Below are 18688 nucleotides of genomic sequence, written 5' to 3'. Positions count from 1 at the left end.
CATTTTCTTCCACATACCTGCATGGGGAGGGTTTTCTCAGCCCCATAGGTAACCTGAATATTTCAGTCCTCAGCCAGACCAGTTGCCAGTTCTTGAACTGCAAATATAACATTAAAGCTTCCAGGCTTTAGAAACTCATCACATCCTGCTGTCTGTGCATTGGTCTCTTAGCCTTGCTCTCTCCCACCCTCCTTGCCCACTCCATATGGATGTGGGCATGTTGATCAGGTGGGCAGACAATGGAATAGATTCGGTGCTGGTATCTGGCTGTTTAATTACACACTGTTTGCACAGGATTTGACTGGTTAATCCTTACAGGCTACTGGGAAAGTACAGAGCTGGCCACCAGGTGCCCTAACCTCAGCTATAGGAGAGGGAGATAATCGTATATATCCTGTATCTCTGCCAAACATTGGACTGCAACTGCCCTGCTCTGCAGCCTCATGCTGTGTAGACACCCTGCCTGTAAATGAAAGGTTAAGAGTCATCCTGTCTTAGGACTTTGTGCTCTTCTCACCTCTAGGACCCGCAGAGGAACCGCGTGTACCAGTGGCGAGAGGTGGAGTTAAATGGGGGCCTCACCCAGCTCTCCTTCCCCCTCACCTCCGAGCCCATTCAAGGCACCTACAACGTGGTGGTACAAAAAGAGACGGGGACCAATCTAGAACACTCCTTTACTGTGGAGGAATACGGTAAGGAAGGGTCCCACTTGTGCTGGGGTGAGGGGTGTTGGAAGCAGAAGCAACTGTCTGGGATTCATCCATTCCAGGCACAAAAATCCAGTTCAGGATTGTCTGGGGTATAGATGTGTGAAGAGTGATCTGAGGAATGGGCCAGGAAAACACTGGATACTTTAAGGGATCAGGATCTGAGCCCACATCCAGTGGTGTGTAGCTTTCTCTTCAGCGCCTGAACTGTCAGGGTCACTGTTCACTGTAAGCCTGGGCGTATCTGGGTCTGAATACAAAAGCCCATCCCTTGGGCCTATTGGATTTGGGCTGTGATTCCAGTCTCAGTACAATGCAGCTTTATATTTGTGTAGGGTCTTTCCTACCAGTTGTGTGCAGTATATGGTACGGATGCAGAACAAACTATGTGAATGCTACATTACAGTGGCACAGTTTGCTTCCCCTGTGCTCTGCCAATGAAACTGGCTTAACTCACCTCTCCTTTCTCCCCTTCTCCCACTCTGGTCTTCACACCTTTGTCCTTGCAGCCCCTGGCACCCAGAACATCTTCAAACGTTCAAAATAAATAAATAAAGACACTTTGGCTGGAGATCAAGCCTGGAAAACATCAGCCTCAAAGGGCAAACTTTTGGAAGGTTTATGAGGAAAGGAAAATGAGGCCAGCAGGAGTGGTAGATTCTCAGAGAACCCATTATGCAACCTTAATTACAGTGGTTGCCACGAATCACCCAAGGAGAGAGAAAGTATAGCTCTGTCTAGTCTAGGGAAATGTACCACTCCAGCCCCCACCCCGACCACTTGTGAATTGTCCCACAGAAATGCTCCAGCCACTTACATGCATTCCAAGAGCTTACTCTCAGCAAGCCTAAGAGCCAGCTCATTCTGAACGGCTTAGTAACAGTGGCTCCACAAGGCCTCTCGCTGCTGTCCGACAGGGCATTCTGAAACCTCCCAGAATCCACTGCTTCTGGGGTCTGTGCTGGGAACTACGGGATAGGTACCACACGGCATCGCAACTAAAGGGCTTTAAAGCAGTGCTCTTGTAGGCAAACCCGCAGAGCTCCGAACACCAGTCAGCATGGCAGTGCGGGCACTGTGACCAGCCTGTGCTCCAGCTGGGCCGATCTCACTGGTTCCAGTGTGACCTGGCTCTGGACAGTCTGCCACCTCCTTGCTTGGGGTGCCTCTGCGTGTGCCACTCCGAGCCAAGCTGGCTTTTGCCTGAGCCTTATACCTTCAGCAGCTCTTATTGCAGGGGTTCTCAAACTTGGGGGTCGGGACCCCTCAGGGGGTTACAACGTTATTACATGGGGGGTCGCAAGCTGTCAGCCTCCACCCCAAACCCCACTTTGCCTCCAGCATTTATAATGGTGTTAAATATATTTCAAAGGGTTTTTAATTTATAAGGGGGGGGGTCGCACTCAGAGGCTTGCTATGTGAAAGGGGTCATCAGTACAAAAGTTTGAGAACCATTGTTTTATGGAGTTTGCTCTCCACTCCCCTCCACACACCCCCAGTCAGTGTCTCTCTCCCATTACTACCCCCTCATTCAGTTAGTTCAGAACTCCTGAGAAAATTCACTTTGGGGCTGAAACTTGACATTGAAGTGCCCAGCCAGAAGGGGAATGCAGTCTGTGAACTCAGCCAGCAGGAAACAATATTTGCTTTTACCGTGTTATGAAACAGCTTTTATCCAACTCTTTTCATGCAGGGATAAGTTTAAAATGGCTGAACTTTCAGGGTCACATTCACTGGTGCAGTCCGTCTGCTTTGTACCACTCCAGCAGGGATGCAAAGTAAGCGGGCTTATGGCTGCTTTGCTTCACCGGAGCAGCACAAGAGCCAGAGCACACAGTGAATGTGGCCCTTTAAATCTGATGAGTGATGATGGTGCACTGGGGAGTCGGGCCCTCACTAGGTATCACTTGCGTTGCATAGTTTGGAATACAGTCTCTGAAGCAACGACAGCCCGGCGGGCAGGGTTGGGCAAGGGGAGCGAAGGGGAGCAGGGGTTACAGTGTCTTTCTCTTCAGTTCCACAGTCCCTGGCCGGATCCTCAGCTGATGTAAACTGGCTCAGCTGCACTGATGGGCATGGAGCTGTGGTGATTTATAGCAGGCTGAGGATCTGGCACCATGCGTTGCGGGGGGGAGGGGGAGAGGCTGTGTCTGTCACTCAATGGGGTAGTGACAGTGATGTACACGTGTTCCCTCTGCTCTGCTCAACGTCTGGCCCGTCTCTCTCCCTCAGTGCTGCCCAAGTACGAGGTATCTGTGAAGCTGCCCAAGAAAATCACCATCCAGGATGAGGAGCTGAAAGTGGCCGTCTGTGGTCTGTGAGTTTCAGGGTTTGAGTCACCGTTTTTTGTGCTCATCCACCGTTGCCTTCCTGCTGCTACCCCCAGAAACCAGAGCTGGAGAAGGCCCCTTGGGTCACTTTCTCTCCATCCCCAAGGGCCCTGGGCAGGATTGTTCCCTACTGTCTAGTCTGCATCTAGCCCAAGTTTTAAACATCCCAAGCAATGGGGCTCCTCCCCTGCCCCGGGAAACGATGCCTCAGCCCCGTACAGCTCCCTCTCAGAAAGGTTTTCTCCATTATTCAACCCAAATTTCCCCTTTCTTGACATCATTCCATCCTTCCTAATCAGACCCCCAAGTGCCTCCATAAATTATCCCGGCCCCCCTTGGTGATGCCTCCTTCAGACACTTGTAGGTAGAAATTACGTCCCTTCTTAGACATCCCGTAACCAGACTTGCCAGATTTAACTCTTCCTTCCCTCCTCATAAATCCCTCCCTCCAACTCCCTGCTCGTATTTCTTGCTCTTCTCTGAACTCCCTCCAATTTGTCAATGGCTTTTGGGTAAAGAGGTGTCCGGAGCGGAAAACAGTGCTCCAGAGGTGTCGTGTAGCGTTGATGGGAGATGATAATCCCTCTCTATACAGCCTTAAAGTGCGACCCCACCTGGAAGACAGTGTTCAGCTCTGGGCCCCACAGTTCTGAGGAGACTGCACCTGGAATACTGTCTGCAGGTCTGGGCTCTTCCGTACCAGAAAGGTGTGGCCAAATGGGAGGGAGCTGGGAGAAGGGAAACACAACTGATTTAAGGGGCTGAAGAGCCTGACTATCGGGCAACATTTCCTAATGGGGAGGCCTGCTGGGTAATGGAATAATCTCCCCCGGGAAATGGCTGGAACCCCGTCACCTGAGTCATTGGAAAACAGGACTAGATGAAGCTCTGGAGAATAGACATTAGGAAACCAGCAACAGAGTCCTCAGGGGTAATGGTATAAAGGGCCCCAAAAGGCCTCTTCTGCCTGACTGTCTCCCCGTCTAAGCACCTTGTGTCTCTTTAACACCTCTCTGGTTACAGATACACCTATGGGACCCCTGTCCCTGGCCTGGTGAATGTCCGTGTGTGCCGGAGATTCTCCCAGTCCAGGTCACACTGCTATGGAAGAGAGGCCGAGGCTGTGTGTGAGGAATTCACCAGACAAGTAAGTCCAAGGCCCATCCCATAGGCAGGAGGTGACTGTCTTGAGGAGGGTGATCTGTGTCTGTCAAAGGGGATTGTTAGACCTCAGCTGGGATTCTGTGTTCTGGGTTGGGCTCTGTCTCACAGGAGGGAGGTATTGGTTAGGAGGTGAGGCCAGGGCTGGGGGATATAAATTATGAAGAAAAACCCCTCGGGTGAAATCCTGGCCCCATTGAACTCAATGGCAAAACTCCCATTGACATCTGTCAGGTCAGGATTCACCCCTGGATGGATGTTTCTTCTAACTGGGAAAGAAAAGACTCTGAGAGGTTTTTGTGTCTGTGAATGGGATTGAGATGGGGAGGGGAGCAGAGCAGAGGAGAAAGCAAGAGGGAACTTTAAGATCTGGGAGAGAGAGAGAACTCAAGAGGAAGAAGAAAGAGAGAGACAGGGCAAGGAGGTAGAGAGAATAGGGGTAGAGCAATAAAGAGAGAGAGGGAGACTATGAAGGAGAAGAAAGTAAGAGAGAGAAAATAGAAGTAGGTTAGACAGAGATAGGAGGAGGAGAAGAATGAGAGGAAGAACGAGAAAAGGAAGAAGAGAGCAAGATTGTGCATGGAGAACGAGAGAGGATTCCAAGGGTGGATAAAAGACACAAGGAGATTTATCACACTGATGGGAAGTTGCAGTTCTAGGGGGTGTGATCTGAACAATCAGGGAACCAGGCGTGTAACTAGGAGAATTTGTGGTGAAATGCATCAGAGAGGGCTGCATATTGGATAAGTCACTGAGACGAGAGACGCCTTGATTGGTTTGTTGAGGAAGAAGGGAAGAGAGGGAGTCAGGCCGGATCAAGCCAGTAAGAGGATGGGATTAAGGCAAACTAAGCAGCAGGCAAATGTCTTGGGTACTGGGGTCTCTGTTCCTGTTCCACACAGACCTGAATTGTACAGGGATTTCCATGGTAATTTCCTCTTTGGGCTTTGGCTCAGGCGGACGTTCGAGGCTGTGTCTCCAATGTGGTGAAGACTAAAATATTCCAGCTCAAGCGAAAGGGTTATGAGATGAAAATTGAGGTGCAAGGCAAGATCACAGAAGAGGGTACAGGTATGCATCATGCTGACCTGGTGGAGCTGTGGGGCCGCACTGCGATAGCAGTGGGTGTTGCAAGCCAGCACTGAAGGGCACTGGCAGAGCTGGACAACGTGGGGGGCAGCATTGGAGCATCTAGAGGAGCTGCAGGTCAGTGCATTAGTTCAAACCCCTCTTTGCCATGTTTTTTTGCAGGGGTGGAGTTAACTGGGACAGGCTCCAGTGAGATCACAGGCACCATGAGCAAAATCAGCTTTGAGCAGGTGGACTCTCATTACATACCAGGGATCCCCTTCTCTGGGCAGGTAGGGAACCTCTGAGAGCCCAGGAAATTACCTGACACGAGTGTGCTTGTCTGTGGAGAATGAGAACGTGCAAATGGAAAAGGGAAAATGTGGGACGATCACAAACCACAGGAACAGGAGCTATCTCCCTCTGCTTCTACACATGCTGTGGTATCCTTGCCATTAGTGGGAATTGCAGCACCTTCCTCTGACCCCCTGGTGCTGTCAGAGACGGGATACAGAGGAGAAGGCCCATTGGTGTGGCTGGCACAGTCCTTCCCATGTTCCCAATCACACACTCTCGGAGGACAAGCCACCTCCTCAGGTGGTTCAGACTCACCCAGCATGTTCACATATACCTGCCCCGTGGTCAGCTCTGTAGGAAACACCCTCTGGAGCTGCCTCAGGGGAATAATGTGGGCAAAGTGTCATTAGGACTGTGGGGACTGCTTTCCCTGCCTGGTATAAGCAACGGAGATTGGATTTGTTCCTTTAGGTGAAGCTGGTGGACGGGACCGATGCTCCAATCACCAATGAAACAATTCGGATTTCCATAAGGGGAAACAAATACAAAGCCAACTACACAACAAATGAAGAGGGCCGAATCTGGTTTTCCATAGACACTGTCAACTTCACAGACACCTCCATTCACATCACCGTGAGTGGCTGAATCCAGGGAGCTAGGGGATGGGAGGTGTCACTGGCTGAGCTCCAGAGGAGATGTCCGTGGGTTTATTGATCTCTCTGCCCATCGGGAGATAAAACAAAGAGTTTGTTGGCTGGGAATTTCAGTCTCCTCCTCTCTGTCTTGCTCTCTTTCTCTCTGTCCCTTGTTCTCTGTCTTTCACACACTCGGTCGCTCTCCCTCTGATTCTCCATCTCTCTCTCTCCACACGACCATGGAAAATGCAGATCAATGCACTGTGCACTGAAAAATCTGCCAAGAACATGTTTTTAAAATTACCCACTTTTTCCTTCTGAAATGCTAGTAGACTTGTTACTCACTTTTTGATCTGATGTAAAAATGTTCTTCTTTATCAGGCAAACCATAAATCTGAACTGAACTGTTATGACACAGACTGGGTCACCCCTGTGTATGGTAACGTCGTTCACAGAGCAACACGCTTTTACTCCCTGAGTAAGAGCTTTCTCAAAATTGAGCCCATGTCTCAGACTTTAAGCTGTGGATCCAATGTGGTGGTCCGGGTGCACTACATCCTGAAGCCAGAGGCCGTGGGGGAGCAGAAAGAAATCGTCTTTTACTATTTGGTAAGCCCTCATGACCTCTACTTCTGTACACATGACACAGCACTGGAGGCCAGACACCCATATATGTCCCAGGCCACCAAACTGCCCCGAGGCCAGGTTCACTTGACCTTGACATTTACATGTAAAAGCCAGTGAAGGAAATGCAGAATTGGCCGGCGAGTGGATGGTTTCTGCTGGGAGAGAGAATTTCTGACTTGGTCGAGGTCCCAGTAAACTCCAGTCTGGGTCTGGGACTCTCTGTATGGCTCTGCGGGATTTTCTGCTCCTTCCCCACAGGAAGGCATCGGTATAAACACCCCCACCCCCAGCATTCCCTCGTGAGTATCCTGCACCTCCCACCAGGACCTCTGTAACAGGTGGGTTTCTTCTGGCAGGTGATGGCCAAGGGAGGCATTGTGAGGGCAAGCACCGAGGTGCATCCCATGCGGGATGGAGAACGTGAGTAGAGCTGTGTGAATAACTGATTTCGCGGTTTGCTGGCCAAACCAGAAACCTCAAAAAACAATTGTTTGGGAACAGCTGAACCATTTCACTTTTGAGCTGCTTTCATCTTTTTTAAATAGAATTGAAGGGAAATTGTAAATGAGGAGTTGTTTTGAATTGAAAAATGGAACCATTCATTGAGGAAATGTCGAAACAAAACTTTCTGATTTGTTGCCAATTTTTTTTCTGAACAAAACCATTTGGTGAATTTCACACAAATTTGTGAAATGTTTTTTGGTTTATCCAAGTCTACATTTTTCAACAACAAAAAATCATCTGAAAAATTTCGGCCCATTGTCATTGTGAGCTCTCCCCACACCTTTCTCTGTCTGTCCTGGGAGACTGACCTGCTGTGTCTGAAGGAGGTGACGAGAACAGCACCCTTCTCTCCTCTTCACTTTCTCTCTCTCCTCCTTGTCTCACTAGTCATGGTCTCTCTCTCCCTTTGACACACACACAGTTCCCCTGACCGATTTCATTTCATTAATGGCAGTCTCAAGGGATTCCCAGTTTGACTGATTCAGGCTGGCTGGGCAAACTCCACCTTTAGGAGCAGGAGTGTGGAATCCCACCCCCTCTGCAACCCTGTACGCACAACCCTCCGCACAGAGCCACTGTACAACACGCACTTCTTTCCTCGCCTTCATTATTGCATTGGCAGGGGCATCCTGCACTGATGGAGGACAGTGCTAGACTCTAGCTGACATGGACTTAGAGGACATGCTGAGATCCACCAAACCCATCTCACCTGAATATCCCACACCAAGTGTCTGCAGTAAGAGTCAAAAGCCTCAACTATGTGCCAAAACTCTTACCCTTGGGTAGCGCATTTTTCAGGGTGGCTGATATTGCAGCCATCATGAGGGAGCCTAAGGAAATGTGTGGCCCTGGAGCTGCTTCTCTATAGCTTAGCCACCCCCATCTCTGTTTCCCAGTTATCCAAGTATTTGAGCTGAGGCTCCCCGTGAGGCCTGATATTGCCCCCCTTGCCCGGGTACTCGTATACACCACTTTACCCAGCGGGGAAATTATCGCCAATTCCGAAGATTTCAAGATTGAAAACTGCTTTGCCAATAAGGTGAGCATCCGTTTTCTATAACTCGCATGCACCCCATGGACAATGGCCCACCTGTGGAACCTGGAATGGCAAATTTCAAGGGAGACTCAGGAAATGTTCAATGGCTTCATGACCCATCAGGCACTGACCATAGATCAGCAATTGAATATGAGAGAAGAGTGCACATCAGGACTAATTTGCATAGGCAGAATTATGGAGGGTAGAAACAGAACTGACATATAGGGGGCACTGCTGATCATGTTTGAATTGCACTGGTCAGGGCTGAGGGGCTTTGGCAGAGCTGTGTGGGACCCCAGCATTGTAATAGCAGGGGGGCTACAGGGCAGGACAGAGGGGCATTGGCAAGGCTGTGGGGGGAGCTCAGGGCTGGAATAGCAGGGGGGTTGTAGGGCAGGACTGATGGGCATTGGCAGAGCTGTGGGGCAGCATGTGAAGGTATCTGGAGAAGTAGCTCCTCTAACACCTTTCTTGGGGTTGCAGGTTGACTTGCATTTCTCACTGGCTGAGGGCCTCCCCGCCTCCAACACTCACCTTCAGGTCGAAGCCTCCCCGGGCTCCCTGTGCGCCGTCCGTGCTGTGGACAAGAGCGTCCTCCTCATGAAGCCTGAAGCTGAGCTCTCACCCAGCTCTGTAAGTGCCAGCCTGTCCTGGTGATGAACAGGCACAAGAGATGATCTTGTCTGGAAAGTGCAGAGAATCACTCGTGGGAGCTAGGGCAGAGCAGTCTGCCTGTTATTGTAGGGTCCCAAGTCAGCACAAGGTCTGCGCCCACTGCTTGATCTATGTAGGGCGCTCATGAAAACTGTTGCTGCACCCAGTGATTTATAGTTCTGGGGCCGCTTGTGAGGACACAACCACACATACTGATTTATTACTGGAGGGCCGCTGGTGAGCATTGGTCAGCACACACTGGGTTATTATTATTCTGCAGAAAAGGACCTAGGGGTTACAGTGGACAAGAAGCTGGATCTGAGTCAACAGTGTGCCCTTGTTGCCAAGAAGGCCAATGGCGTTTTGGGCTGTATAAGTAGGGGCATTGCCAGCAGATGGAGGGACGTGATCGTTCTCCTCTATTCGACATTGGTGAGGCCTCATCTGGAGTACTATGTCCAGTTTTGGGCCCCACACTACAAGAAGGATGTGGAAAAATTGGAAAACGTCCAGCAGAGGGCAATAAAAATGATTAGGAGACTGGAACACATGACTTATGAGGAGAGGCTGAGGGAACTGGGATTGTTTAGACTGTGGAAGAGAAGAATGAGGGGGATTTGATAGCTGTTTTCAACTACCTGAAAGGGGGTTCCAAAGAGGATGGATCTAGACTGTTCTCAGCGGTAGCAGATGATAGAACAAGGAGTAATGGTCTCAAGTTGCACTGGGGGAGGTTTAGGTTGGATATTAGGAAAAACTTTTTCACTAGGAGAGTGGTGAAACACTGGAATGCGTTACCTAGGGAGCTGGTGGAATCTCCTTCCTTCGAAGTTTTTAAGGTCAGGCTTGACAAAGCTCTGGCTGGGATGATTTAGTTGGGGATTGGTCCTGCTTTGAGCAGGGGGTTGGATTAGATGACCTCTTGAGGTCCCTTCCAACCCTGATATTCTATGATCCTATGATTATTGAAAAGTTAGTGCTGAGCCGTGGAGTCAGACATTCTGCTCTGTTACTGTAGGGTTTTGTTATTGTAGGATCACCCTTGGTCACTGGGATTGCATGCACAGATGTGTTAGCTTAAAGTTGTCTGTGATCACTAGGGTGGCACACGCTGGTTTATTATTATTGGGCCTGTGGTCACTGACATCGAGACATGTCATACCTGCAGGTGTATGATTTGCTCCCGGTGAAGGAGATCAGGGGTTATAATTACCGGGAGCACCATTTGGAGGAAGAAGACGATAACCCTTGTGTGACACTCGAGAACGTCATTTTAAATGGATTCATCTACGGACCCATTTCTCCTGACGGTGAAGGGGATGCCTACAACGTTCTCAAGGTGAGGGCCACGTCTCCCTTTAGTGTGTGAAATCACTGTTAGTTTAGAAGATTTCCCCACTGTGTTCTTGGCGGAGCAAACTCCTGTCATATCCCATAGGTGCTGTCTGAGCACACTTAGTTGGGTGCTTGTTAGCTAGCTCATTCAAGGTAATAATTAAACCTGGCCCAGAAAACCCCAGATGGGAATCCCCCAGCATTGAGGACTGAATGCCTCTCTCAACCACTGAACTCTAGAGGTTTCCCATCACTAATTTAAACATGACAAGGAGACGTCCTAATAGCTGGGGCAAAGAAATAGAGCCCAGAAATGAGCGACTCAGCCTCTGCAGCCATTTTGTCAAAGAGATCCTGTCCCACACACTCTCTCTCCCATCTATGTAGGTCTCTGTGAAGTGCCAGTCCCCATTTTATCCACACACGCACGCACATACACACATGTGCGGAGTGCTGCTCTGAGCCAGCACCCAGGGTAATTACCCAGCCCCAGCTGGTGAAGGTTTGGTGTCCTGCGGGACCTCAGGTTTGTTGCCGGTGGGACTCACTCCCAAATCATCCGATCCCCAGCACATCTGACAATGACTTGTTAGGCATCTCAGCAGAGAGGCAGGGGATGGACTGGGCCAGAGAGGCTGATCTCCCTCCAGGGCAGGGCTGAGGCAAGCCGGCAGGGGCTGAGTGCATGGCGGAAGCTTGCATGGCTGATGCCTCTGATGAACCTGCTCTGAGGACACACAGGACATCCGTCTCCAGCCGCTGGTCCGGCGCCTTTCACTGACATAGACCTTGCCCTTGGCTTCCCACCAGCCACACAGGCATTGACCCCTCAGGCCTTAGTATCTGCTCTTGCAGTGACCCATCCCTGCACTGTGATAAGCCCGTCACATCCCGATCCAGTCCAGACGGCACGTTTATCTCCCGACGTATGGTTTACTTTATCACATGCCTGTCTGGGTTATCTTTTTACAGGAGATGGGTTTAAAAGTCTTCACCAGCACCAAGGTCCATAAGCCCAAACTCTGCATAGAGAGAATGTACGGTGCACCTGAAGCATATGGTGTTGCTGGTAAATGAGCCTGCTTTGTTTTGCCCTGCTGATACCCCCCTGTTAGGTGCTTTTCCTGCTCCCCTCCCTTTCACCCTCTCCTCTGCATGGAAACTAGACCACTAGGAACAGACTCTGTTCTCAGCTATGCTGGCCAAAATCCAAGAAAGTCAGGCCTGAAATAGGAATCTGGTCCATTTCCACCTGCTTGCTCACCAGCTAAGGAAATGTGCACTGTTGTAACTACACTGATGCAGTGGCACCTTGCACCCCCTAATGTAGATGTGCTGTACTGGCACAAACTGGCTGCTAAATCTTGTTGAATTTGGTTACAGCTCTCTCAACCTGGAACAGGATAATTTCCACTCCCTTGTTTTCACCTTTCAGCAAGTGCTAGAGAAAAAAACTATGCAGAAAGAGAGCCAGGTTCAATGGGGAGGGAGTGTGAACCCATGGGGAGAGTTTAGGACTGGGAATCAGGAAATCTGTACTCCATTCTTAGCTCTCCCATCAACTTGAACTTGGGTGAATCATTTCAATTCTTTGTGCCTTAATATTCCTATCTGTAAAAGGGGATTAATGATACTTACACAGCCTTGTGAAGAGCTCTGAGATTAGATGGCTAAATATTCATGTTAATTATGCTCTCAGTTATACCAGTGGAAATGAAAAGTAATCAGATCAGATCACTGACCCTCTAATCCAATGTCCCTGTTCCTACTGTAGAACATCAGACTACTGGTCTATATATGGCATGTCCTGCCTCCTGACCATATTGGATCAACACTGTCGTCTTTTTAGTGCAGGATCCCTCTTCAGACAGTGGTCAATGGTGGCTGCCTCAGAGTAAGGTGGAAAACCTTGGTAATACACCTCACGGTGCAGTACTGTGGGGTAAATTTCTTCCTGGCCTATGGGCTTCTTATCAGCTTGTATCCTGATGCACGAGAACTGATACCCGTGATCATTTGAATCCTAGCTGGTGTCACTAGTGTTGCTGCTACTCTTCGTCATATACAGATACAATTTTTTTCCTGTGACTCTGACTCCGCTACTGCATCTATAATGTCTTGGGGCAGTGAGTTCCACAGGATAATTCCACATTGATATGGATATAGGCAGGGCTCTAGGGGCTGCTTCAACACAGTCATTACAGCTGGGCTTCCCAAACACTCTGGGATTGGAGGTGTGGGAATAAATATGTCCATCCATCCCGCCCCTGTAAGGGGTGCTGAAGTCTTTAGAAAGCAGACAGTTTGATATCACAATCGGGCAATACAGACATTTTTTCAGGGGCTTTGAAAGAGGTTCTAAAAAGATGATGACGCTGGGAGAGTGGGGTGGGGAAAAGAATGACTGGTTGCAAGCAGAGATAGTCTAAGTTTGGGTCTGAACATGGCTGAAGTTTGTGAGGAAGGGTTATTAGATCTAGAGTTTAGGATCAGGCCTATCACTAACTGGAAACAAAATGCCATGGTTTAGAATAAGGTCTAACATATGTCCTCTCTGCCCTCGCCACACCCTGTACCCCTAATGTCTGAAAGAAGCTCTTACATCTGCGCGGATGTCTTCATCCCTTTTGGATTACATCATCGATCATGGCCCAGTGGAGACCATCCGGAAGTATTTCCCTGAGACGTGGATTTGGGATTTAGTTCCAGTGAAGTAAGTGATGTTTATGGGATGTGGTGAATGCGGTCAACTGGATTACACAGACACTCAGAAGAAGTTGCTCAGACACCATGAGATGTGCTTATATCCTTCTGTCATAGATGCAGTACCTGTTGTAGATAGACTAGAGAGAGACAAGCATGAGGGATGGATAGGCAGGTAGAGGAAAGGCAGGAAGTAAGTTAACTAGTTCTACTAAAACACCACAGCCACTCCTCTCAGTAACTGGGAGACACTTAATTGTGTGGATCACAATGGACAATCCCCTGTTAAGTGATCCAGCATGAGGTGACCTGCCTGGGAAGTGTGTGTGTGTGTCGGAGGGAGGTGTAATTTCTTTTTGGTCCCAGCTCTGGTGCAGAAGTCACTATTAGCTATGCATCTCATCCTTTTCTATAGCCGTGTGTCTGAGGGATTTTCTGTTCACCGTGGAACCCCACCCCTTGTCTTGTTACTTGAATGATTCTTCTGTGGAGCTGGATGTAGGATGGGATGGGAGGAAGTGCTCTGCAGTGAGCCTACAATAACCAACCGGCATGCACACCCCAGTGCTCCCAAAGGACCCTGCAGTTACAAATGGGGGGTGGGGGTTCATTCAGGATGCTGTGCGGGGCACGGTTGTTTCCCGCAAAGGTAGGAAAGCTCCCCCCATCTCCTTGTTTGGTCACCAGGTCTGATGGAAGTGCTGATTTGGCCGTGACCATCCCCGACACCATCACAGAATGGAAAGCCAATGCGTTCTGCACTTCAAGTGATACTGGCTTTGGCCTGTCCCCGACCGTGTCCCTCAGAGCCTTCCAGCCCTTCTTCGTGGAGCTCACTCTGCCCTACTCTGTGGTGCGCGGCGAGGCCTTCACACTAAAGGCCACTGTCTTCAACTACCTGACCCGCTGCATCAGAGTAAGGGACATTTGCAGCTTTCCTCAGCAGGGGGCAGGGAGGAGACCACATGGGCCAGTTGCAACATGGTTTCCCATCCAGGGGAGGCAGCTGATTGGCCTCTAGCAAATTGTCTTATTACAGTGGTAAGAAATGGGTGATGGAAAGGAGGAATCTGATTGGCTCCTAGGTGTGTGTTACTACTGGGGTACAGAGTGGGCATTAGGAAAGAAGGAATCTGTTTGGCTGACAAAGGTTTGCGAGCTGCAGATATACCTGAGACCAACTTCCTGTGTGGCTGAAGGCACCTGGCCTTAGACCTCCTGTGCCTATCTCATGACCCCATGGCAAGCAAGGTACCTGGGGTGACCACACACTGTGCATCACCCCTTACTCTAGCAGAGACTCCCGGCTTCCTGGAATGGACACCATCCATTATGTGCTTGGCCTTTGGCCTCATGCCACACAAGCCCCCCAGCTGCACTACAGCTGCTGGGAAACTCACTGGCCTGTTGCATCCATGGAAACGGCACTGACTCTCTAGCCCCACTGGCCTGCAGTGTATTCCTGCTCCAGCACAAGGGACTGGAGGGGACTCAGGAAGGGGGTCCCTGCAAAATTGTGGTGACTTTTCTCTCAGCTTTTATTTAAATGGGTTTCATTCTAGATAAAGTGAAGCGGGAACAAGCTCTATGGTGTTAAGAGCCCCCAAGGCACTCTCATCCTCTTCTCCATCCCTTTCCTGCCCTTTGCTACGCTCACTGATGGTCCCCAATTCTGTTCTCTCTCAGCTACTCCCAGATAGCCCCCCGCCCCCCCCAGCCAGCACTTCACCTCCTCCCCTAACAAGACATCAGAGGGGTCTCAGACTCATGCCAAGGTGGTAAATTTGAGGTCACCATTTTGTCTTTATTCCCACAGTTGGTCCTGAGTCCCTCAGGCCCTGCAATCTCCTGTTTCTTCAGAGCCATGCGCCCAACTCTCTGCCCCTCCTCAGTCTCCTGCACCTCCCCAAACCACGGTACCCCTCAGCTTTCCCCACCTCAATCCCTGCCCCACCAAATCCCTGTGGCCCCCAAACTCCCTGCCCCCTCTCCTCCCCTGCCTTGTCTCATCTCCATTTACCCACAACCCCCTTGAACCCTTCTCTCTCCCTGCCTGATGGCACCTTTCTGTACAATGGACAGGTCAGCATCTCACTGGTTTCATCTAATGACTTCCGGGCTACCCCTGTGGAGAAGGAAGAAGAATCTTATTGTCTCTGTGTGAACGGACGGAAAACAGTGTCTTGGGCTGTGACCCCAAAATCTCTGGGTAAGGGACCTGGCAACTTCAAAATCTCAGGATCAGGGACTAATGGATGGGTCCAAAACCTCTTTGAAAGGGACCAAATGGCACTGAAATTTCTGGATAAGATTTCTGGCGTTTCCAACCTCTCTGGAAGGGACTGATCTGCTCTGAAAGGAGGAAGGCTGGCCTTATGGCTGAGGCACTGGACTGGACTCAGGAGACCTAGACTCAGTGTCCAGCGCTTGGGAAAGTCAATGTCCCGGTGCCTCAGTTTCCCCATCTGTAAAATTGGAATAATACATTCATCCATGTATGGGAGGTGCAGTACACGACTGCGATGAGGGCCATATAAATACCTGGACTGACAGACTGGTTGGGTCTGAAATTTCTGGAAAAGAAAGATGATGGCTCTGACACCATGCAGGGGTCTGAGTGTGAGAATCTGAAGGCCTGCCCCTGCACTCCCCTCCTCTCCATCTTGCCCAGCCCCATTCAGCGTAGCTGTTGGAGCCGAGGGGTTGGAACTAAGGCTTCTGCAGAGCTGTGCTATAGTGCTAACTACATGTGACTTGAGCTCTGCCCTCTTTAGAGAGGTTTCCATGTAACCCGTGGTGCTGCAAAGCACAACGCCAAGCGAATGACTCTGACACCCCTGTAGCTGCAGTGCCTGGCAGAACACTTATCCTTCTTTGTTCCAGGGACTGTGAATTTCTCAGTGAGCGCTGAGGCCCTGAAGACAGATCTGCCCTGCGGGAACGAGGTAGTGGAGTCCCTGGACAAAGGGCGGAGGGACACGGTGATCAAACAGCTGTTAGTGGAGGTAGGTGGGCTGTTTAGTCCCTGTGGAATAGAGAAGCCATGATAACTTACTGCTGGGTCGTGACAACTGATATAATGCTGCAGGTCTTCTTGGTTTTATTGGGAAATGTAAGGGGAATGTTGCCCCCTTACTAATGTAACCCTTCTGCCCGTCAGAGTTGGCAGCAACAAGGGCCGGGTTCAATATCTAGGGGTTCCATTCCAATAACACAATGCAAACCGGCTCGAGCCCCCACCCAGTGACCTGGGACCAATATATACCACCCCCGCTGGGCGCCTCCAAGGGGCAATACTTCCCCTCTCGCAAGCACAGAGTCTGAGTGTAGCAAAAAGCCTTTTAATAACAGAGAGAAACAATGTGGCATTATGTTGGGGAAACACCACCAACAGGATTCATAACACAACCCATGAGCAAAAAAACCACCCCAGGCAAATTGGGGCATGCCCCTTTCCCTTTGGTTCTTGAGTCCAGCAATCCCAAAAGTCCAATGCCCCAAAAGTCTCTGTCCCTGGTCAGGGCGGCCCCAGAGTTTGAAAGTTTATCGGCGGAGCTTTACCTCCCAACCTGGGTGGAAATGGGACGGGGGTAAGAGGCACCTTACGTGATCTGAAGCTGACCGCCCCATAGCTCCATAGCGGCGCTCCGCTCCGCCAGCCGCCCCACAAAACTCCTTCGCTCAGCTGCGCTCCACTCCGCCAGCCGCCCCACGAACTCCTTCACTCAGCTGCGCTCCGCTCCGCCAGCCGCCCCACAAAACTCCTTCGCGCAGCTGCACTCCGCTCCACCAGCTGCCCCACGAACTCCTTCGTTCAGCTGCGCTCCGCTCCGCCAGCCGCCCCACAAAACTCCTTCGCGCAGCTGCGCTCCGCTCCACCAGCCGCCCCACGAACTCCTTCGCTCAGCTGCGCTCCGCTCCGCCAGCCGCCCCACGAACTCCTTCACTCAGCTCCACGGCCCACAAGCAGCTCCTACCATCCACACACTGCTCCGTGTCGAACTGCTTCACCAGCCCTCCCGCAAACTGCTCCACAATATATCTTCAGGCTCCCCCACTACTTAACACAACACTCAGTGATTTCAGCTCTTAGGTGAATTCAGCTTATAGTAGGGGAGCCCCAGTGCTGGGGCACTGTCAGCCCAAAGTGAGCTCAGCAGCCTATAACTAGACTTCTAATGAAATCAAAATTAGCTCTGATATTCCACAGTGGAGAGAGGAGGAAGTGCAATCAGCATGTAAGGCCCTCACCAAGGGGCCCATGCCACCAAGTATTAATACTTGTCCCCAGCCTCTCTCCATTCACCCAGTTTTGGAACCCATGACCCTTGCCTAGCGAGTGCTACTTAGATGATGGTGAATCCCTCCATCGTAACAAAAGGCCACGTACAGTTCCAAGCACAGTTCCCATAATCAGGGTAATAACAATTTATTCTTCCTGCCCCAATAACAGAGACACTGGGGATCCCACAGCAGCCAAAGTGACCATTTGGGCAGCTATGGTCTCATTCTAGGCGTGGTGGGTGTGCCTATGCAAATGAGATCTGCCCCTGAAGTTCTTTTCCACAACTTGCCACACCTCACCACCAGATGTCAGGGTGGAGCTCATCCTGACACTGCTTACATCCTCCCCCCAGCCGAGACTTTGTCGTCCCGACAAATCACACTCCCTTTATACCAACTCATTGGTTTCCTCCAAAGGGCCTCAGGAAGCCCACTTTAGCTTCCACAAGCCTGTGTGCTAAATGTATTGGCTCTTCACTAGTCACCCCAGGTGCATCATAAGTTAACCGTTTCACTGGTCTTATCACCCTGTCTCGTCTATTGAGAATCTCTGTTGCCGAAGTAAGGGGAACATCCTCTTGAGTGACGGATGGAGAGGCTTCCCTGGAGGGTCCCTCGGCTACTGGCGTAGGCCCCTGCACTCCTAGTTCTAACGCTGGAGGGTCCAAGGTGCCCAGGACATCCTCTACCTGTCTGTCCCCATTGTCCAATAACCTGTGTGTGTCATCACAGGGGGGTCTCATCAGCAGCACCGGGGTATCAGAAAGGGGCCTAAATAGTTCCGCCATTGGGTTTAGGGCGGAAGAGGGAAAACTCTCGTTTGGTTCAGCTGATCGAGACTGAAATCTTGTCTCCATCCCAGGATACACCAGGGTTGTGTCTTCCTCCTCAGACTCACTCTCAGATGTGCAGAATAGGGGTAAGTTAGCTGCAGGGGGCCCACTGTCTGTGTTGGATGGCGGCTTTGGTCTAGCACCTCTGTTCTGCCCGGCGGCCCTGCCGTGGCCCATCTCACAAGGGGTGCTTACCAATTCCCCCACAGGGAGCAAAAGGTTTCTATGCACCGTCTTTATTTGCCCTGGACCGTCTTCAGGTTTGATCTTGTAGACCGGCAGATCTCCCAGCTTTTCCATCACCAGGTAAGGTATTGCCTTCCATCTGTCAGCTATCTTGTGTTTGCCAGCAATACCCAAATTTCGCAGCAGGACTCTGTCCCCCGGCTGGAGCTCCTGCGAACGCACTCTAGCATCATATCGATGTTTGTTGCGGTCTGCGTTCTTCCGAGCCGCAGCGGTAGCTAAGCGATAAGCATCCCGCAGCTTTTCTCTTAGTCGGGATACATATTGC

The 18688-nt window shown here is 50.6% G+C and overlaps 1 protein-coding gene across 3 annotated transcripts in view; it reads left to right on the top strand.

The window, feature by feature from the left end:
- LOC140898777 (alpha-2-macroglobulin) overlaps positions 1–18688 on the top strand; it is a 66555-nt gene that overhangs the window by 16518 nt on the left and 31349 nt on the right. For 2 of the 3 annotated variants that reach the window (XM_073313156.2, XM_073313174.2), the window contains exons 6-21: positions 524–692; positions 2940–3024; positions 4061–4184; positions 5155–5269; positions 5450–5559; positions 6035–6196; positions 6580–6807; positions 7182–7245; positions 8226–8368; positions 8849–8998; positions 10188–10358; positions 11327–11423; positions 12947–13067; positions 13745–13973; positions 15140–15266; positions 15941–16062. In XM_073313156.2, the coding sequence (XP_073169257.2) occupies positions 524–692; positions 2940–3024; positions 4061–4184; positions 5155–5269; positions 5450–5559; positions 6035–6196; positions 6580–6807; positions 7182–7245; positions 8226–8368; positions 8849–8998; positions 10188–10358; positions 11327–11423; positions 12947–13067; positions 13745–13973; positions 15140–15266; positions 15941–16062 (2217 nt within the window). The remainder of the gene's footprint in view (positions 1–523; positions 693–2939; positions 3025–4060; positions 4185–5154; positions 5270–5449; positions 5560–6034; positions 6197–6579; positions 6808–7181; positions 7246–8225; positions 8369–8848; positions 8999–10187; positions 10359–11326; positions 11424–12946; positions 13068–13744; positions 13974–15139; positions 15267–15940; positions 16063–18688) is intronic. The other variant, XM_073313165.2, reaches the window with a different exon arrangement.

This window comes from Lepidochelys kempii, chromosome 1 (genome assembly GCF_965140285.1).
Source record: "Lepidochelys kempii isolate rLepKem1 chromosome 1, rLepKem1.hap1, whole genome shotgun sequence".
NCBI lineage: Eukaryota > Metazoa > Chordata > Testudines > Cheloniidae > Lepidochelys > Lepidochelys kempii.
This window is presented reverse-complemented; position numbering and strand designations above follow the sequence as displayed.